Genomic DNA, 20,597 nt, shown 5'->3' with positions numbered 1-20,597 from the left:
TCTGTATAGAAGGCTTTCCATCTATAAATGGAGGTCCTTAAATTACAGAACATCAATTGGAGACCTTCTAGATAGTGTAAAAATATTGAAAACAGAAGAAGGTATTTTAGTATCAAGTTTCACATGGGCGTACCTTTCGCATCGGGTTAAAATTTCTACCATATATAGTGAAGTCCCATATCTTGGGAAGTATGGACTTTCCCCGTTATGACGAGCATAACAAAGTAACAAATTTCAAGCCGACCCACGGGAAACACGAAATTCCAGGATACAAAATAGTATATATGGTAAAAATGTTAACTCAATCCGATAGGATTGATGGTGTCAAAAAGATTTCCGAAAAGTCACCACTCAAATCTCGGGAAGTCTGAACTTCCAACTATAGCAAACCTATACACATATGTACATAATTCATGTGATATGGATACCAGGGACTACATATCAAGCCGATCTCTGTCCCTAAACGATCTCATTCTATAAAATATATTTACAAGGAAGTATATTTAAAGGAGATCCATATCATCTCGTTTATCCAATCCAAAAAACAAATGCATAAATAACCTACATATAAATGCTTCTGCACACAATTTGGCCGACTATCTTGTAGTCGGTTTTAATCAAAAAGAACCTCTTTACCTAATTGGAGAGGGCAACAGTGCTTATCAATATCGCAAAATCATGATTGGACATTTATCAAAGGTGGGTGGATATGATGTCAAAGGAAATAGATATTTAACATTTGCTGACAGGCAAGAACATAACAAACATAAGAAGCAGAAAAAAACAAGGCAAAAATAGAAATATTCAAAAAACAAATTGGCCAAAAAACTTACATGCTACACGTATAACACGTTTATCTTCAATGGCGCCACCAGAAAAACGTAAATTCGTTGCACGACATGTCAGTTCAGCGTTATCATTCTCGGATGTTACCTTTAAGGTCAGAATGCTGGTTGTTTTATTTGAATCCTAAGGAAAAGAAAATGATAAGGAAAAAAAGAAAGAAGATAAATAAAAAATGTTCTTCTTCACATGAGTTGCCAACAAGAAGAAAATATCGCTTGACTTACCTCTCTTACTGTAACCTCTGGATTACGTATTGGCTCACCATCCAATAGCCATGTAATTTTGGCTGGCGGATGTGAACCCGTTGTCTCACATCTAATTGGCACTGGATGTCCTGCTGTCAGCAAATCATTTGGTGTTACAATTTTCACTTTTAAAGGTTTTACTGCAAACGAAACGAACAAAGCAAAATTGATCAAAGGTAAGTTAAGATAAGACAAGGTAAGCATTTTCTTTATTATGTATGTGGTTTGTTTGATTCTTTTTGCGGTTTGCTTTGTTATATTGACATGCATGACTTACAATAGACCTGCAAGGCAACTTCCTTTGTGACGGGTTCTATCAATTTGGTGCCTTGGGCACGACATTGAATTTTCTCGCCATAATAATCTCTGGGCGTTGTGCCAATCAACAGCTGATTGACAATAACGGTGGCTCCTTCTTCAGTGGATGTGTGGCTGGTACCAATTAATTCGGTGTCTCCCATCCACCAGGTAACTTTGGGTGGGGGACGACCTGTGGGTAAAAAGAATAAATTAAGAAATACAATGAGAATAGAATATTAATGAAATATTAAAAGGTTATTTCTTGTCATAAGTTAAGAAGTCGGTAGTGAATTTTTTCGTTGTTTTCCAATTTGTGGTCTACATTTTTAAAACATCTGCTGTAATACAGGGTTTTCCATTTTGCCAGAAGTTAGAAACATAGGGGGTGACGTAGGGGATGGAAGATACCAAGCAACGGTCCTGACCGGTTTTAATATGGCAAAGCCCAGGATCTATCTTGGTCCCTCTTTCATCTCAAGTGGACACTGACCTCCCCGTGGTGTCACCTGGGGAACTGCCTTTAACACCCGTTAAAGGTAGTGAGCTAACATGCGCCGCGCGTTCACCCATATTAACGTTAAAAACTTGGGTTTGGGCGTCGGGTTAGTAACCCTCCCCTAGAAAAAACAGCCTACTTTGAAAAAACGAAAGAAAAGAAAAAAACCCTCTAAAGTTGACGAACCCCGCAAACGTCTTAAGGACCATGATCTGAGAATCTGCACCTGGAATGTTCGCACTCTTTATAGAGAAGGTGCAGTCTTCGCATTGGCAGACGTACTTGAAAAGTACAAGGCCGATATTACTGCCATACAGGAAATACGATGGATTGGGAAAGGCGTCACAACAAAACCTAAAGGTGACGCACTGCCATGACGTAAAGCATGAGTTTGGTTGCCGATTCGTAGTTAGTCGGAGGCTAAAACATCTTGTATCAAGCTTCACCCCAGTGAATGAAAGACTTGCTGCAATTCGAATAAAAGCTAAATTCTTCAAAATCAGTTTTATTTGTGCTCATGCTCCCACTGAAGAAAAGGACGAACAGACCAAAGATATATTTTACGAGCGCTTAAAAGAAACATATGACCGTTGCTATGCCCATGAAATTAAAATCATTCTAGGCGATTTTAATGCCAAAATTGGAAAGGGAAAATATCTTTGGCCCAACAGTCGGGAAATTCAGTCTCCACAGTGAAACATCTGACAATAGTATGAGGCTGATAGACTTTGCAGCTGCAAAAAACATGGTAGTTAGCAGTACCAGATTTAATCATCTCGATATTCATAAGGGCACCTGGCAGTCTCCAGATCAGAAAACAAGAAATCAAATTGATCATGTTGTGATAGATGGAAGACATTCATCGAGCGTGTTGGATGTACTATCGTTCCGAGGCGCAAACATTGATTCGGACCACTACCTTGTTGCAGCAAAGGTACGCACCCGCTTAAACGTAGCAAACAAAGTACGAACAGACACAACACGAAAGTTAGACATCGGTAAGCTGCAATCACAACAGATAGCCACAGCATATTCCACTCAACTAGCCCAATTGCTTAATAAAAGCACTCCTCATCCCGATAACATATCAGCGCAATGGTAAAGCATTGCCCACTCCATGCAAACAGCCGCAAAATCCATACTTGGATACCAGAGACCTCCACCAAGGAATCCATGGTATGATCAGGAGTGTCGTGCTGCCACCGAAGAGAAAAATGCGGCATATAGGGCTACTTTACAATCCGTAGCAAGGCGTAGCGCACGAGATAGATATCGGGAGAAAAGGAGAGAGGACAAACGTCTTTTCCGCAGGAAAATGAGAGAAATGGAAAAGCGAGAGTGTGAAAAATCGAGAAGTTCAGGAGCCAGAATGAAGCCCGAAAGTTCTACCAAAGAGTTAAAACATCAAACTGATGGCTTTGTTAGAGGCACATCCTCCTGTTGAGACCAGCAAGGTAATTTGGTAACTGATACAGAGTGTGCTCAGGATATGGAAAGAAAATTTTTCCAAACTGTTGATGTCCAATAGTAGCGAAGACGACGAAGATACCACAAATCCCAGAAGATGGTATTGAATGTATACCACCCAGCCAAGATGAGGTAAAGACATCAGTAAGTGGGCTGAAGAATAAAAAGGCAGCAGAAGCTGATGGCTTACCAGCCGAGCTGTTCAAAACCGGAGGCGACACGCTGATAAGGTGTATTAATCAGTTAGTTAGCACCATCTGGCAGGAAGAACGCGTACCCGACGATTGGAAACTGAGCATCCTGTGCCATTTGTCGACGCGCAAAGCGTCCATAGAGCTAGCCCCAACAGTGGAAGTTGGTTCCTATATTTTGGAGGTAGTAAAAGACTTCGTCTGCCTCGGCACCGCCCTAAACACAGCAAACATCGGTTTTGAAATAAAGGGAAGAATTGTGTTTGGCTTAAGTTAGCAGTTTAAAAACAAGTAAGAAAAGTCTATAGTCGCACGGAGCCGACCATGGGATACCCTATACCACTATCCCTAGACAATCGCTCTCCACGGAACTACTTTTCAATGATTGTGAAAATTTAATTATCAAATATCAGAGATGTAATGTATAATACTTATGACCAAAACAAAAAAGTTATCTAGCATGACAAAGACATTTTTGTAGCAGGAAAGGAAAATTTAGTTCACTTAAAATGAAATCAAACCCAGCTATGCAGTACTACTACTTCCGTTGTTTAACCGCTACGTTATTGAAATTTTTACCGATTTCACACAAACGTTTCAGTCCATTTAACCCGCTAAATATTATCAGATCTTCACGTTGGTTTGTACGCTTCTACTTCATCATAAACTCAAACTTTGTTTAAAATTTTGCGGGTTATTATTTTGACCTACAGAGCAGCTACAAAATTGGTTAAATTATGGTTTTGGTCCATTTCATCCCCTGAACCTTTCACGATCATCACCAAAAACTAATCATTTCTATTCTGGCCCGAACCCTACCTCCTTAAAAAATTCGTTACAATCGGTCCATAATTGCGACCTTAAGCTTGTTTACAATTTTTAATGGACGGACACACATCGCTAAATCGCTTTATCTCGTCGAGATATGAATTTCGGCATACCAAATAAGGGGTCTAGGACGAATATTTCGTGGTGTTACATAAACTTTTGGAGATACAATAAGTAGCATGGGATAAAAATGTGGTTCTCTACACAGAACCCATTATATGTTAGGCAGTAGGCCCGTTATCTAGCAAACACTTTATTGCAATTTACATCAGAGGAAAGGTCATTATTTTTTTTCCATATGTAGGCTACTTTGCGAGATATATATGTCCTCAAGGAATTAAAATATCGACAATATAATATATTTTTATACCCTCAGCCTTTAGGCTAAAGAGGGTATTTACACTTTGATACGACCAAAAATGTGCCTCATCGAAATAATGGTTTTAGACCCCAAGTATGTTTGTACGATATCCGTTTCAGACAATTTTCAGTAGATCTAGCAATGTCCGTCCGTCTGTCTGTCTGTCTGTCCGTCTGTCTGGCCGGCTGGTGCGCACGATAACTCTCGAACGGATCAATCGATTCGGTTCAAATTTAGGGTATCGAAATATTTTGTCCAGATTCGATCTAAGTTCGAAGATGGGCCATATAGGTCCACTCCTTCAGGTACCTCCCCCACAAATGATCAAAAATTGTCGCAAAACTTGTGCGCACGATAACTCTAGAAGGGAATAACCGATTTGGTCCATACTTTGCACATCGTGTAATTTCTATCAAGCTTAGATAAGGTTCCAATATGGACTCAATCGGTCCACTCCTTCGGGTATCTCCCACACAAAATTTCGGAAAAGTTCAGTTTAGGACCTGGTCTCGAATCGCTTTGATTTTTGTTTACGCAAGTTGTATTCGCTGTCCTCTATACGACGCTGTAAGTTTCATTAGGGGCAAGTCCATACTTCCTGAGAAAATAGCCTGAAAGTTACAAGAAACCCTATGACACCGTGTGTAGTGGTTGGAGCGCAAGATAACTCTCAAACGGATCTGCCGATTCGGTCCAAAATTTGGCATTCGTAATATTTTGTCCAAACTTAGTTCAAGTTCAAAGATGGATTATATCGGTCCACTCCTTCCGATACCTCCCCCACAAAAGTTCGAAAATGTTCGGAAAATTTGTGCATACGATTACTCTTGAAGGGAGTAACTGATTTGGTCCATACTTTGCACAGTATGAAATTTCTACCAGACTTAGATGAGGTTCCAATATGGACTCAATCGGTAAACTGCGTCGAGTACCTCCCACACAAAATTTCGGAAAAGTTCAGTTTAGGATCTGCTCTCGAATCGCCTTGGTTTTTGTTGTAGCATCGTGTATTCACTGTCCCCTATACGAAGGTACAAGTTTCCTCAGGGGCAAGTCCATACTTCCTGAGAAAATAGCCTGAAAGTTGAAAAACAAACCCTATGACACCATGTTTATGGGTGGAAGCGCAAGATAATTCTCGAACGGATATGCCGATTCCGGCTAAAATTTGGCCTTCGTAATATTGTTTCCAAACTTAGTTTAAGTTCGTAGATAAACCATATCGGTCCACTCCTTCAGGTACCTACCCCACAAAAGTTCAAAAATGTTCGGAAAAATTGTGCACACGATAACTCTTAATTTGAGTGAAATCGGTCACTTCCATAATTTGCGATTTTATCATAATATCTACCAGATATACATAGATTAGGTTCGAATATGGACTATATTTGTCCACTCCATCCGGTACCTCCCACACAAAATTTTGGATAAGTTTACTTTAAGACCTGCTATTGAATCACTTTGATTTTTGTTGAAGCAACTTACATTCGCTGCCTCAATTACGATGGTAAAAGTTGTTTCAGGGGCAAGTCCATACCTCTTGAGAGAATGGTGTAAAAACCCCGTATGGCACCCCCATTGGTCTATGTCGGTCTATTCCTTTAAGTACCTTTTCCTCAAAATTTTTGAACTTTTTTCCTAATCAAAATTTTTGTCGGTACATATGACCAAAATGTTGAAAGCCCCTAAATACATAAGTGTTTTTGTGAAAAAAGTGTTTCAATTTGCACAGGCTGAGGGTATATCTCTGTCGGCAAAGCCGAATGATACTTTTTTACTTGTTTTATTATATTTTTCATACAAAAGAAATGGACCATTTCACCCGCTAAAGAATATCAGATCATCATTCAAAATTGTAGGCATCTTTTTCGACCTATACTCTTACCCGGTGCAAAATTTCGTGACTATTGATCTATAATTGCGACTTCTAGCGAGTTTATTATAACACTACAAACAAATAACGGAATATATTAGGCTGTAACTCTGTTATCTGATCATGCACACCAACATAATTGGCATCAATTGAAAGTTCAAGCGTTCCACTTTCAAGTATATCTCACTTGTCCGGAATGTCACTTCCAGGAATAAGGATATAAGCTGTATATTAAAAATTTTCACAATTTTCACACAAAAGTTTTGGTCCATTTAACCCTCTAAATATTATCCGATCGCCATCTCAAATTGCAAGCTTCTCCTTTGTGATATACTCTTACCTTATTTAAAATTACGCGTTGATCGGACTATTATTGAGACCTACAGAGCCGCTAGAAAATTGGATAAATATTATGTTTTTGTCCATTTCACCCGCTGAACATTTCACGATCATCACCAATAATAATAGGAATCTATTCTGATCTGAACCTGACCTCCATACAAAATTTCGTGACGATCGGTCCATAATTGCGGCATGGAGCGTGTTTACAATTTATAATGGACAGACGGACGGACGGACGGACACACATGTCAAAATCGCTTTATCTCGTCGAGATATGAAGATTGGTATACCACATTGGGGGTCTCCGACGAATATTTCACGGTGTTACATGAATTTTTACCAAAACAAACTTATAATACCCTTTTCCACATTGTGGTATAGGGTATAATAAGGCCACACCTACCTACTACCTGTGCTAATGTATGGTTCCGAATTCTGGGTACTTACGCAAGCAGATAAGGCAGTGCTTGGTGCGTTTGAGAGAAAAATTCTTCGAAAGATCTACGGGCCAATCTGGATTGACGGAGAATATCGACGTCGTATGAACCACGAGCCGTATCTGCTATACAACGACATCAGTATAGATAAACGTATCGAGATGCAACAATTGCGTTGAAACGTTAAGAATGAGCGATGATTAACCCGCTAAAAAGGCGTTTAAGTAAACGTATCGAGATGCAACGAAAAAAGGCGTTTAAATACGGGCCACATGGAGGTGCACACAGAACTGACAGACTAAGGCTTCGATGGAGCGAACAAATGGAAAAAGAGATGGAAAGACGCGGTCTTCGAAAAAGCGAAGCAACAAACAAAGATAATCTAGTTCGGCTTATGGAACAAATGTTCTGTAATGGGCCAGCTGAGTAAGTAAGTTAGTCAGCGATTGAACGCAAGATCCACCACCACGGTGGCTTCCTAAAGGCTAAGTGTCTAAAATTCCCCTTTTGCTATAATAATTCGTTCAATAAATTAAACCCAACCTGTAGCATCAATGCCACGGCAGCGGGTTCTAAAGTACCGGATTGACCCGAAACCATAGAGTTTCGGCCAGCGGCTGCCAACCCAGAATCAAACATATGCTTCTACGTAGGTTTCATGCTGCTACAACAACAACCTGTAGCATTCTCTGTAATAAGTGATGAACATTGGCCTAATGAACTTAATTTCATGATGAAAAAATCAAAACCTAGCAGAGGGATGATGCCATACAATGATGAATCAGTTACTCACTCCTTTTGTTAACATTAACCAAAATTAGAGGCATCACGGAAGCAACAGTTAGGATCATTAAATACCAAAACATCAAACACAATGCTAAACAGCAATGCTTACTAATTGTGGACTGCTAATTTGTAGACAAATCACAGAATGAAAAGAAGGCAAAAAAGGATTGAAACTAGAAGATACCCTTTACTAGTCTTATCGATGCAAAGTCATCTCCTTTTGCCATTGCACGCAATGGAAAACAAAATCCACAAAAACAAATGCGAAACTGTCAGAATTTTTCCACATCCCGAATTTATGTTTATCATCGTTGTCATCATCATCATTGCTATCTCCATCACCACTAGAAAAAGGAAATATGAGGTTTAACTACGATGATAGTATGTATGGATACGGGCAATTTCAGGACTCATTGTAGATGTATGCGTACACCATTCGATGCTGTGAAAACAGTTGGCTAGAAATTTATGCTCGTAAAAATTCACATTCACACATTACATATTGTGCAAAAGAAGATTGATGGGTATGTAGTCCAAAACATTACAAATGAATACATATGTATTACACTCTATGTGTGTGTGTGTGCGAGCGAATGTATGTATGAGTTTCTTCGTACAAGTTAAATAGATCACAGAGATATGTAACTGTAACAGAAAATTGTGTTACCGCTATTGTACTATGTGTGTCTGTATGTCAGTGAGTGAAAAAAGGGAACTCATAAACAAGTGCGAATTATTACAACAGATGTTTCGGGATTCATAAAATCGTAGTAGGTGGAGTATGTGGGAATATATTGTCACTAATTCATTTGAAAAATTTTATTTAATTATAACGGAACTGTTCCGTTGGGTAAACAAACCATTACGAGATACTAGGAAAATCATAAAATCCAGGACAGTGGCGCAAAACATTACACAAAATAAACACATATATACTTCAGTTGTGCGATCCTGTAACTAGTTAGCGACATACAGCGACAGACCGTCGATAAGTAGAAGTTTTTCTCTAACTGACAACATTTGTCGTTAAGTTAGGACCAGAAACATGTTTTTTTCGATAGGGCTTACCGCTGTCATAAGTATTATATAATTTTAATATTTATAATTATCGGATTCTATTTTGGTCTTCTTTGTATAAACAAAATCTTTTAGACGAGAAAGAAAATGCCCTACTAGGACGCCCGCAGAAGGAGGAGCTTTCATAAGTGTATACCAAGCGGAAGGTACCTATTTCGAAGGTCTTCCATAGATGTACCTCTACCGAATGTCTTTTATTGGTGGGAGACCTACAGCATACCATCTTAAAAGAGCATTATATTGAAAAAAGACCTTTCTGCAACTAGAAGATGCTTCTTCTTCCAAACTTCTCATCATAAAAGACTTCTTATCATGGCTTGCAATATAAAGAGCTTCATTACCGGTGATATTTTACGTGTAATTTCTATTACGAGGATCTGCTAAAAATTGAAGATGTTTCACCAAGATTTTCTGTAAGTAGAACACCCCTCATATGGTAGTTTTTTTTTTACGAGAGACTTCCATCGATGACATAGCACAACGGAGGGCTTTCTATAAATCAGTGAAATGCAAGAGAGCGCATATGTGCTCTCAGTGTGCTAATTGAAAAGGTATGTACTCACACAATGACACACAAGTATGCAATAGAAAAATATGGTGGCTATCGCTGCTATAAATACAAGAACCATTATGAAGATGGAAGACCACTCACTGCGTTCTTCTGTAAAAGAACACGTGGTCCGAGAAAAATCTATTGAGGGAAGACATGTTCTTCTTTATCATCTTGGGAAGGTCATTTATTGATGGAAAGCAGCATACGAATGCATTCTTTCTTTAGAATATCCTTTAATAGGAAATAGCTTTTCTTGATAGTAGGCCTTATAGGAATGCCTTGTAGCATGTCTCAAAATGGAAGGGTATTCTCTGGATAGACGACATTTTACACTTCTTATGAGGATTTTCTCCTAATAAAAGGGCTTTCAAGATGATCGTATACTTCTGGAATATCCCTTACGAGGGAATTCTATTGCAAAAATTACCCTTACGAGATTCTTTTGGTAAAAAACGGCGTCATACGAAGATGTTCTATTGATTGAAGACCTCTTACGAGGGTCTTCTGCCGATAGAATACCCCCTAAAAATGTCGTTTGTTTTGGGAGTACATCTTTCGAGGGTCTTCAATTGACAAAAGACCTCTTTTGAAGGTCTCATATTGATAGAAGACCTTATCTGCGTGTCTTCAATCGATAGATGAATTCTTGAATTCCGCCCCGGGTCTCACCCCTGGCTACGTTGGTAACTTATAATGATATAAGATATCTTCCGATGGCCTTCTATCAATAGAATACCTCTTAAGGGGGATTTATATTGATATAAGGCATCTTACGACGGTATTCTATCGATAGAATACCTCTTAAGAGAGTATTATACTGACAGAAGTCCTCTTGCGAGAGTCTAATCGCTTAAGTGGGTCAATATTTATAGAAGAACTCATATTGTTAAAGGAACTCTTAGGGGGCCTTATATTTATAAAAGAACTCTTACGAAGGTCTTCTTTCCAAAAAAATACGTTTTACGAAGGCCTTATATGGATAGAAGACCCCTTACGAGGGCTTTTTATCTCTATAAGAACTCTTGTGAGGGTTATGTATTGATAAAAAAACCTCTTACGAACGTCTTCTATTGATAAATGGCCTCTTAACAGGGTCTTGTGTTGACAGAAGAACTTTTACGAGGGTCTTCTATTGACAAAATCAGTATTGAAAGTGTGTCAGATATTGATAGAATAACTCTATATGACCTTCATAAGATTTCTTCTATTAGTATTGACTCTCTTTAGAAATCTTCTATCAATATAAGACCCTCCTCTATCAATATAAGTACCTCTTTAGAGTTCTTATATTGATTAAGGTCTCTCACGATGGTTTTCTGTCGATAGAAGACCTCTTAAGTAGGGTGTCCGAAACCTGTTAACCGGTTACCTGGTTTTGAGTTACAAAACCGAAACCGGTTTTCGCCAAAATCGTCATTTTCGGTTAACCGAAAAACCGGTTATTTGTGTCGGATAACCGGTTTTAAAAAAATAGTAATATTTTTAAAATTTCATTACAATTGTATTCTAGAAGGTAAACTAAACTTAACTAACACAAGGTACGGCAAAGTTCTAAATACGTGATATCACACGTTAGTTTGCATGAAGTTACTCATACATTTTGGAACTAATACATTGAACTAGGAACTAGAGCTATAGTAGCTACAATTTAAAACGAGTATTTGGTCCAACTTAGTCATTATTCAAATGATCGCCGAATTTTCAGGCATTTTACGATAATTTGAGGTTGGCAAAGCAAGACTAAGAATCCGAACTTAATAAAATGTAAACTTAATTCTTTTTGTACACAAGTTTATATTTGTAAGGGCTTTTACCTTCTTAGGGCAGAATTTTCGGTCTTAATTTTGCTGTCCCCACTTCGAGGTCTATTGTCAAATAACAAGGATATTATGAGATAATTATATAATAACGAAGTCGTTATACTTAATTAACCCCTTGCCACACATCTTTAATCAAATATATATCAATTATAAGCAAATGTGTACCTATTTAACAAAACCGGTTTAAACCGGTTAACCGGTTTTGAAAATTTTTGAAAACCGAAAACCGGTTTTATAAAATAATTGAAATTTTCGGTTAACCGAAAACCGTTTTGTTTGGAAAAACCGGTTTTTTGGACACCCTACTCTTAAGATGATCTTTTATTGATAAAAGATATCTTATAATCTTTTATATCGATAAAAAATACCTATTAAGAAGGACTTACATTAAGACCTCTTGAAAGGGTCTTGTATTAATATAAAACCTTTTGTTATGGTCTTCTATTGACAGAATGCCACTTGCGATAGACTTCTAATCCTCTTAAAAGGGTATTTTATTCATAGAAAACCTTGCACGAGGGATTTATATTGATAGAAGACCTATAGTCTTCCGCTGATACAAGGCCTCTTCTAGAGATATGAGTCTTTTCTAATAACATAAAATCTCTCTTACTACGACATTCCTTAGATATATGTCCTCTTACGGATGTCTTGTATTAATAGAACTAATTGAACTCTTAGGAATTCTTCTATCGATAGAAGACTTCGTTTATTGATTGAAGAACTCTTACGAGGGTCAACTATTCATAAAAGACCCATTAAGAGCGTCTAACATTAAGACATCTTAAGAGGGTCTTATATTAATACAAGACCTCTTGTGAGGGTCTCTGTTTACAGAATGCCACTTGCGATAGTCTTCTATTGACAAGAATCCTCTTAAGAGAGTCTTTTATTCATAGAAGACCTCGCACGAGGGATTTATAAAGATAGAAGACATAGTTCGGGGGTGTTCGATCGATAGAAGACCTCTTCAGGCTGTCGTCTGTTGTGACAAGACTTGTTACGAGGACTTCTGTCGATTGAAGACCTCTTACGAGAATATTCTGTCGATGAAAGACCCCTTACGAGAGTCGATTGAAAGTCTCTTAAGACGGTAGTTTGTTTCACTAGAGTCTTCTGTTGATAAAAGACCTCTTAAGAGGGCCTTCTATTGATAGAAGACACTCTTCAGACACCTCTTCAGACTATCGTCTGTTTTCAGAATACCTTTTACAAGGGTTTTCTGTTGATAGAAGGTCCCTTACGAGGTACTTCTATTGATATTGTTGTTTATTTTGGGAAGACCTTCCATTAGTGTCTTCTGTTTATAGAAGACCTCTTACGAGGGTCTATATTGGTAAAAGGCCTTTTACGATGGTCTTTTATTGTTAAAAAAGACCTCCTACGAGGGTTCTCTTTTGATGGAAGACCACTAACGATGGTCTTGTATCGATGGAAGACCTTTTAAGATGGGATAATGTTGATGAAAGACCTTTCATAAGGTTATTCTGTCGATAAAAGTCCTCTTAAAGTTTTTTAAGAAGACCTTTTACAAGGGTCTTCTGTTGAGGGAAGACCTCTTACGAGGGTATTACTTTTAAAAAGATCCTTTACGAGGATCTTATACAAAATCTTCTATACATTAATTACCTCTTACATACTTGCGTACATTAGTTCCGGCAAACATCCCTAAAGGGACATGCGAGTCTTCTCCCATATCAATAAGTGTAAACCAATTCATGCTAGCCCAATGACATGTGTAGTATTTTATTAAATTTGAAAAAAAACAAAGCCCTTATAAACATGTGCCTTTTGATTTCAAAAAACAAAAGACTGAAACAGCTTTACCCTTTTCAATGAATTTCCAGTGATCGCAAAGATTTTTGCAAGAATTCTACCTTCTGCGAGAAATTATCCATTTAATTTAATGATATGGAAACATTCAAATTGGAAATGAAACGAATTTTCATTGATGTTTTTAAATTTTTAATAAAATGTAAAAAATATTAGTTTTTTTTTTAATTCCAATAATTTGTAGACATTTCTTTCTTTTGTTTACATATACCGATGACACTAACATTACAAACAAAAACGATTTTCTATGTGGTTGTTGTTGAGTTGTATTTGTTTCAGTATTTACTTTACCTTATTTATTCTACAATGACTAGTAGGGATGTTTTGCATGGCTGAAATACTCTGGAAATGACAATTAAATTACATTGAGGTGTATTATTTCAACCTTTGTAGATAAATAAATAAATTATTTATAAAGAAGTTCTTGTATAGATTAATGCCTTTTTATATAGAATGCAAGGCAAGGATTTTTTTTCTTGAGAGAAGACTTTTTGCGTGACACCATACGTGGTCAAACCGACCACATCCGTTGTGGACAGCGTATCAACACCGTTGGCGGTCGAAATGAACACGCCGTTGTCAATTTGACAACGAGGTTTCGTGGTCAAAGTCAGCACGTTTGTGGTCGAAATATTAAAAATTGAGCACGCAGGTGCTCATATTGACACTATTAGTGGTCAGATTCAAAAAAAGATAACAACCGTTGTAATAAAAATTAACACGCCTGTACTCATGTTGACACCACAGGGTGTTGATTTTGAATCGACTTTTTCCCTCTGCGTAGAGTGTTCTTTATATAAAAATCCATTTAAAAGGGTTTCCTACAGATTGAACCTCTTCACGAGGGTTTTTCATAATAGTATTCTGAAAAGGGTATTCTAGAGGAAAATGACTTCCTTCGAGGGTTCTCTTCGAAATGTTTTCCTATCATCACACATTCCTCCTAATATTATGCAATAAAAATGCCCTTCCCCCAAATGAAAACTGGACATTTCAGCAACAATAACACTTTCACCCATAAACTTTCCAGCTAACCACTTTTAACCATCAGATTCCATACCAACCATATTTGTACAACAATCTGTCATACAAGACTGTGAATATACATATATGAATCGGGGATAGGAAAGGATGGTACAAAAGGGGTACAATAACTACAAATGAGAATGTAGCAACATACATACTTTATGACATAACAACATTTCCACATACTTTATGAATCCCAAGGATTCAGGCTATGGACGTCATTCCCTTTGTCCTGACTGACTGACTAAAAGAACACAAATGAAGAAGAAGAGGCGAAGAACTAGTCTTATGAGAAATGAAAGCATGTCACTTTATGGCATAATGGTGGATGATGTTTTAACAATGCCCAAAATGAAATGCAAGACAAGTGGCCTTTGCCACTCTTAAGAAGGCATACGCATTCTTAAAAGCCTTGACGATCCTGAGGAGAAGGATGATGATGGTGTTGCCTCAAGAAGGCGTGCGTATCAACCGGTTACATGAAGCCTCAAAGAAAAAAAAGAATCATTAAGCACTTTTATTGTCATGGTCATGGTCAAGACACATGATTCACATGAATAAAAATTAATGGGGGCAGCACATTTTACTGCTGAGTATCTTAGTAAAACTTATTCTCAAGACATATCAACAAGCAAGACTTTTACGCCGTGTCTGATTCGTTGAAATATCCTTCATGTAACAGTTGTCAGGTGTGAGTGTGTGAGATATAGAGAGTGTGCCTGTCCTTTGAGTACTCGGTCCTTTAAGTAGTTTTTAGTTTTATGTTTCCTTTTGTCTCTTTCTTGTTTTTTTTTTCTTTTTTGATTACCAACTTACCTCCTTTGACTTGACAGCATAAAAACATTTCATAACCCTCACGAAATGGTCCTGCCTGGGCAATTTCATTACCTTGGGCATCGAATATGCGAGGCTCTTCTGGAGGAACTATAAAAAACACACACAAACAAGCAAACAATGAAACAAAAGAAGTCAGGAAAAAACAAGCGTATAAATATTATTATGGCCATATGAAAGTTAAAAGCATGGAACGCAAAGTTATACATAAATTTCTCCACGTGATTTTGTTCGGGACAAGAACAACAACAGCAGCAGCATTGGCATCGAAGAACCAAGAAGAAGGCAGAACAGAACGTGAATTGCATTCAGGTATATTCATTAGCATTGAAGGTAACCCATCTGCAGATGTGTGTGTGTGTGTGTGGTGGTAACTCAACGTTATGCTATGGCTCAACGGATATGAATGTGGTGGTATTTTCTCTCTTTTTCAGTCGGCCATGTGCGTAATCACATTTCCCTTATCCACGTACAACATCACACGCCGTACCAAAACTCAGCCAGAAACACTCCACAAACACATCCATCTATATATGCATATACAGAGAGATAGCAGTGGTGGTGGCAAGGTACATTATGCCACAGGAATGCCATCAACCAGCCATACTGTGCCATGTCAAACTTTATCGCGTTGCGGATAATGGAAAAAGCGTAAAAACTCAATGTTGTCCAACCGGGAAAACGAATGAATGTGTTGTGGAAAAGAAAAACTTTTCGTTCCAACAACAAACCCAACGACCAACTTTTGTCCGAAACGTGATAGTGAAAAGTGTCTCTTCTAATTTTTGCCATGTTTACTTTAAAAACGTAAATATCAATGTGGGTAAACTCATATAGAAACACAAACACACCGCCACACACACACCAACGCACATGGATGTGGAGGTGTCACTGGCATAAATAGATTTATTTGTATGTATGTTCCCAGCGTACGCAAATTATTTTATCACAGCGGGTGGGTGTTGAATAACACTAGTTTTGTTTTCGTCAACCACAAAGCTGGGTTTTCTTTTTCGAGTAGCGTGAAAACTTGCGTAGTAAAAATATGATGGAAAATTTCCATTAGAAATTAAAGGTTTAACGTATTCAAAGGCTAGAGATGGGTGGTGAAGAAAACTTCAAATAGTAGTTTGCCTCTAGAGGGTATTTTCTGTTTTGAAGGCCATCAAGAGCTTTCAACGTTTTGAAGGCAATTAGAGGGCCTTCTATGTTTAGGCGGCTGTTGTAAGGCCTTCTGCGTTTAGAAGATCATTGAAGCGTCTTCGACTTTAGAAAACCATCGAAGGACCTTCTATGTTTAGAAAAGGGTATTATATGTATGTTTAGATGACATTTAAAAGGTATTTTATGCTTGGAAGGCATTGAAGGGTCTGTTATGTTTTGAAGACCATTGGAGGATCTTCTATGCTGGAGTCGGAGTCTGATTCGAAAAAAAATAACTCGACTCCGGGCAAAAATATTTAAATTTATCAAATGAATGAGTGAAACTTTCTTATTTGTAATTTTTGCTTCTTTTCGCTGTATAATACTGCAGAAACAATGTGGTTGAGTATTATATTCTAACACACATATAGGAAAAAATTACTAACTTTTGTATATTTTATTAATTTTGAGTGATATTGGAAATTATCCTCGGAGTCGACTCCAGAGTCGGAGTCGTGAAAAATACGACTTCGGAGTCTGGAGTCGAATCAAGAATGGCTCGAGTTCGAAACCCGTGTTTAAAATTCCATTGAAGGGTCTTTTCAATTCTGCAAACCAATGGAGGGTCAAAGGCCTTCTGCGTTTAGAGGAAGGGCCTACTATGTTTAGAAGACCGATAAAATGCCTTCTTCGTTTGGAAGATGATTGAAGGATCTTTATGATTAGAAGGTCGTTAAAGTTCTTTCTATGTTTTAAAGATTATTGGAGCATATTATTTGCTAAGAAGGTCATAGTAAGGTCGTCCATTTTTAGAAGACCATTAAAGGGCTCTCTATGTTAAGAAGGCCACTGAAATACCTTCTCCATTAGTAGGCCCTTGAAGAGTCTTCTATGTTTGGAGGAACCTTTAAAAGACAATTGAAGGGTATAAAATTTTTAGAAGACATTGCTAGGTCTTCTTTATGTGAAAGGCCATTGAAATGATTGTTTGTATTTATAAGGCCATTAAAGGGCCTTCTGTGTCTAGAAAGGGGTCCAAAGGGTCTTATACCTTTACACCATTGAAGGGCCTTCAATGTTAAGAGGGCACTTGCAAGGTCTCCTATGTTTAGAGGGTCGTCTATGTTTGAAGACCATAGAAGGGTCTTCCATGTTTAGAAGACCATTCAAGAGCCTTCAATGTTAAGAAGATACTGCAGGGTTTTTTTAGGTTTAGAGGACCAATAGAGGGTCTTCTAAATTTAGAAGACCATTGAGGGCTCTTTAATGTTTAGAAGACATTGATTAAGGCCATTGAAGGGACCTTTGTGTCTAGAAAAGGGTCCGAAGGGTCTTCTACCTGTATTGGAAATGTGAAAGATATTCTATGTTTTGAAGGCCATTGGAGAGTATTCACTGTCCAGAAGGTCACTAAAGAGTCATCAATGTTTACAAGACCTTTGACCTTTGAAGAATCTGTCATGGCTATAAGACATTTGAAGGGTCTTCTGTGTTTATTAGACCATGGAAATGTCTTCTATGTTTATTAGACCTTTGAAAGGCCTTCATTGTTTAGAAGGCCTCTGAGGGCCGTCTACGTTTATTAGGCCTTTAAAGTTGTTCTATGTTTAGGAGATTATTGGAGGATACTATTTGTTCTATGTTTGAAGGCTATTGAAAGACCTTCTACGTTTGGAAGACCATAGAATGGTCTTCTATGTTTTGAAGACCATTCAAGAGTCTTCAATGTTTAGAAGATCTTTGACCTTTGAAGAATCTGACATTGTTAAAAGATATTTGAAGGGTCTTCTATGTTTAGGAGATTATTGTAGGATATTATTTGGCAAGATGACCATTGAAAGGTCTTTATGTTTAGAAGACCTTTGAAGCGTCTCCTATTTTTAGAAGACCTCTGGGAGCCTTTCACTTTTAGAAGATAATTGAAGTGCTCTCTCTATGTAAAGAAGATCACTGAAAGACCTTTTACGTTTAGTAGACCATTGTAGGGTCTTCTGTGTTGAGAAGGTTATAGAAGGGTTTAGAAGGGGTTAAGTTTGTTTAGAAGACCATTGAATAGTCTTCAATGTTTAGAAGACCTTTGAAGAATCTTTTTTTGTTTAAAGACCTTTGAAGAGTTTTCTATGTTTATTGTACCATTAAAGGACATTCTGTATTTGGAAGACTTTTGAAGAGTCTTCTATGTTTAGAAGGCCATTGAATAGTCTTCTGTGTTTAGAAGACCATTGAAGGGTTTTCTATGTTGAGATGGTCATTGAAGGGTCTTCTGTTCTTAGAACACCTTTGAAGGATCTTCTGTATTTATTAGACCATTGAAATGTCTGCTCTGTTTATTAGACCTTTAAAACGTTTTCATTGTATAGAAGACCTCTGACGTTTATAAGACATTTGAAGGGGTTTCTTTTTTAGGAGATTATTGGAAGATATTATTTGGTAAGAAGGCCATTGAAGTGTCTTATAAGTAAAAAAGACTTTTGAAAGGTCTCCTATTTTTAGAAAACCTCAGGGAGCATTAGAAGATAGTTGAAGGGTTCTCTATGTTAAGAAGATCACTGAAAGACCTTTTACGTTTATTAGTCCATTGTAGGGTCTTCTGTGTTGAGCAGGTTATAGAAGGGATTTAGTTTGTTTAGTCTTCTGTGTTTAGAAGGCCATTGAAGGGTTTTCCTTGTTGAGAAGGTCATTGAAAGGTTTTCTGTTCTTAGAAGACCTTTGAAAGGTGTTCTATCTTTATTAGACCCTTGAAGGATATTTTCATTTGGATGTCTTTTGGTCTATTTTTTAGATGACCTTAAATCTATGTTTAGAAGGCCATAAAAGGGTTGTCATTACTTCCAAGCTTGTATTGCATCGACAGCATTTGATTGTGCCGATGCACGGTTATGATCTTCGCCTCCTTATGTAAGAGATCACGAAGTGACACCCTGTTGCAGTTCTCAGGTTTGGATTTGCTTATACTAAGTATCACTAACATTGGGAGATTATATGAATGGGCATAGTTTACCACAGACCGGCCGATTCCTTTGTATGTGGTCAACAAGGCTTCCTCATCTACACCCGAAATGCTACCAACTAGCACCTGAGAACCTTGTTCCTGCTCTATGAGCTTACCATGACCTATATGATTGTTGATTTAGAGCTTTAGATGCGAAGGCGACATGAGAAGACACCCTATGTTGGCGGATTTCCTTCCACTAAGTATCATTAACATTAGCAGATCAGTCAATCGCATTACATGTGGTCGACAAGGTTTCTATATCTGCACCCCAAATGAGGCTGCCACACCACACCATCCTACTTGATACCTCCAGCCGAGTTCGAAATGTTGATTCAGGAACGTGAAGTGAACCCCTTCGGCAAATTCAGTCCAACGAAAACTGTCCTTTTACACGGCATGTTTAGGTTAAGTTCTCGGCTTAAGTGTGTGGGTATGGGGTGAAGGGCTTCCTCTAACTTGGTAACTTCCTCTAATAATCGGAAGGAGTGTCTTTGCTACTGGTAACAAAAGACAGATCGGCCTGTAGAATTTTCCCTTATCGTTCCTGGTCTTTAGAATTGGGCCACCTTTGTCCATTTTCCAAGCTACGGGAACTAAACAAAACTGAAATTATGGCTAAAAAGTCTACTTTAGGTTCAACTGGTTGCTTCGACATGACCCTGGCCCAATTGCTTCGGATGATTTTGTTTTATAGAATCATATTCTGTGCCAAATTTGCCAAATTTGCCAAATTTTATCGAAATCGTTTCAGATTTGGATATAGCTCCCATATATGTATGTTCGCCCGATTTCATGTATTTGGTGCATCAAACACGCTATATATATCTGATTTCGATGAAATTTGGAATGTGAGAGTGAATTCGGTCTTCAAATAAAAGTGAAAAATTATATCGAAATCGGTTCTGATTTGGATATAGCTCACATATATATTTTCGGCCGATTTTATGTATTTGCTGCAGCAAACAAGATATATATGTCCGATTTCGATGAAATTTAGAATGTGTGACTAAATTCGGTATAGAAATAAACGTGCCAAATTATATCAAAGTCGGCTCAGATTTGGATATACCTCCCATACACATATTTTACATATTAACAGTGGTGTAGGGTACAATATAGTCGGCCCCGCCCGACTTTGATCATT

At 37.8% G+C, this 20,597-nt stretch overlaps 1 protein-coding gene across 10 annotated transcripts in view; it reads right to left on the bottom strand.

The window, feature by feature from the left end:
• Positions 1–20,597, bottom strand: part of side (motor axon guidance molcule sidestep) — a 704,399-nt gene that overhangs the window by 213,421 nt on the left and 470,381 nt on the right. For all 10 annotated transcript variants that reach the window (XM_073961267.1, XM_073961269.1, XM_073961268.1 and 7 more), the window contains exons 6-9: positions 15,298–15,405; positions 1,369–1,581; positions 1,071–1,231; positions 834–969 (exon numbers count right to left, since the gene is read on the bottom strand). In XM_073961267.1, the coding sequence (XP_073817368.1) occupies positions 834–969; positions 1,071–1,231; positions 1,369–1,581; positions 15,298–15,405 (618 nt within the window). The remainder of the gene's footprint in view (positions 1–833; positions 970–1,070; positions 1,232–1,368; positions 1,582–15,297; positions 15,406–20,597) is intronic.

The sequence above is a fragment of the Musca autumnalis genome, unplaced genomic scaffold (assembly GCF_047663935.1).
Source record: "Musca autumnalis isolate F117 unplaced genomic scaffold, ASM4766393v1 scaffold_1, whole genome shotgun sequence".
NCBI lineage: Eukaryota > Metazoa > Arthropoda > Insecta > Diptera > Muscidae > Musca > Musca autumnalis.
Note: the sequence above shows the minus strand (reverse complement) of the source record. Positions and strands in the feature narration are given on the sequence as shown.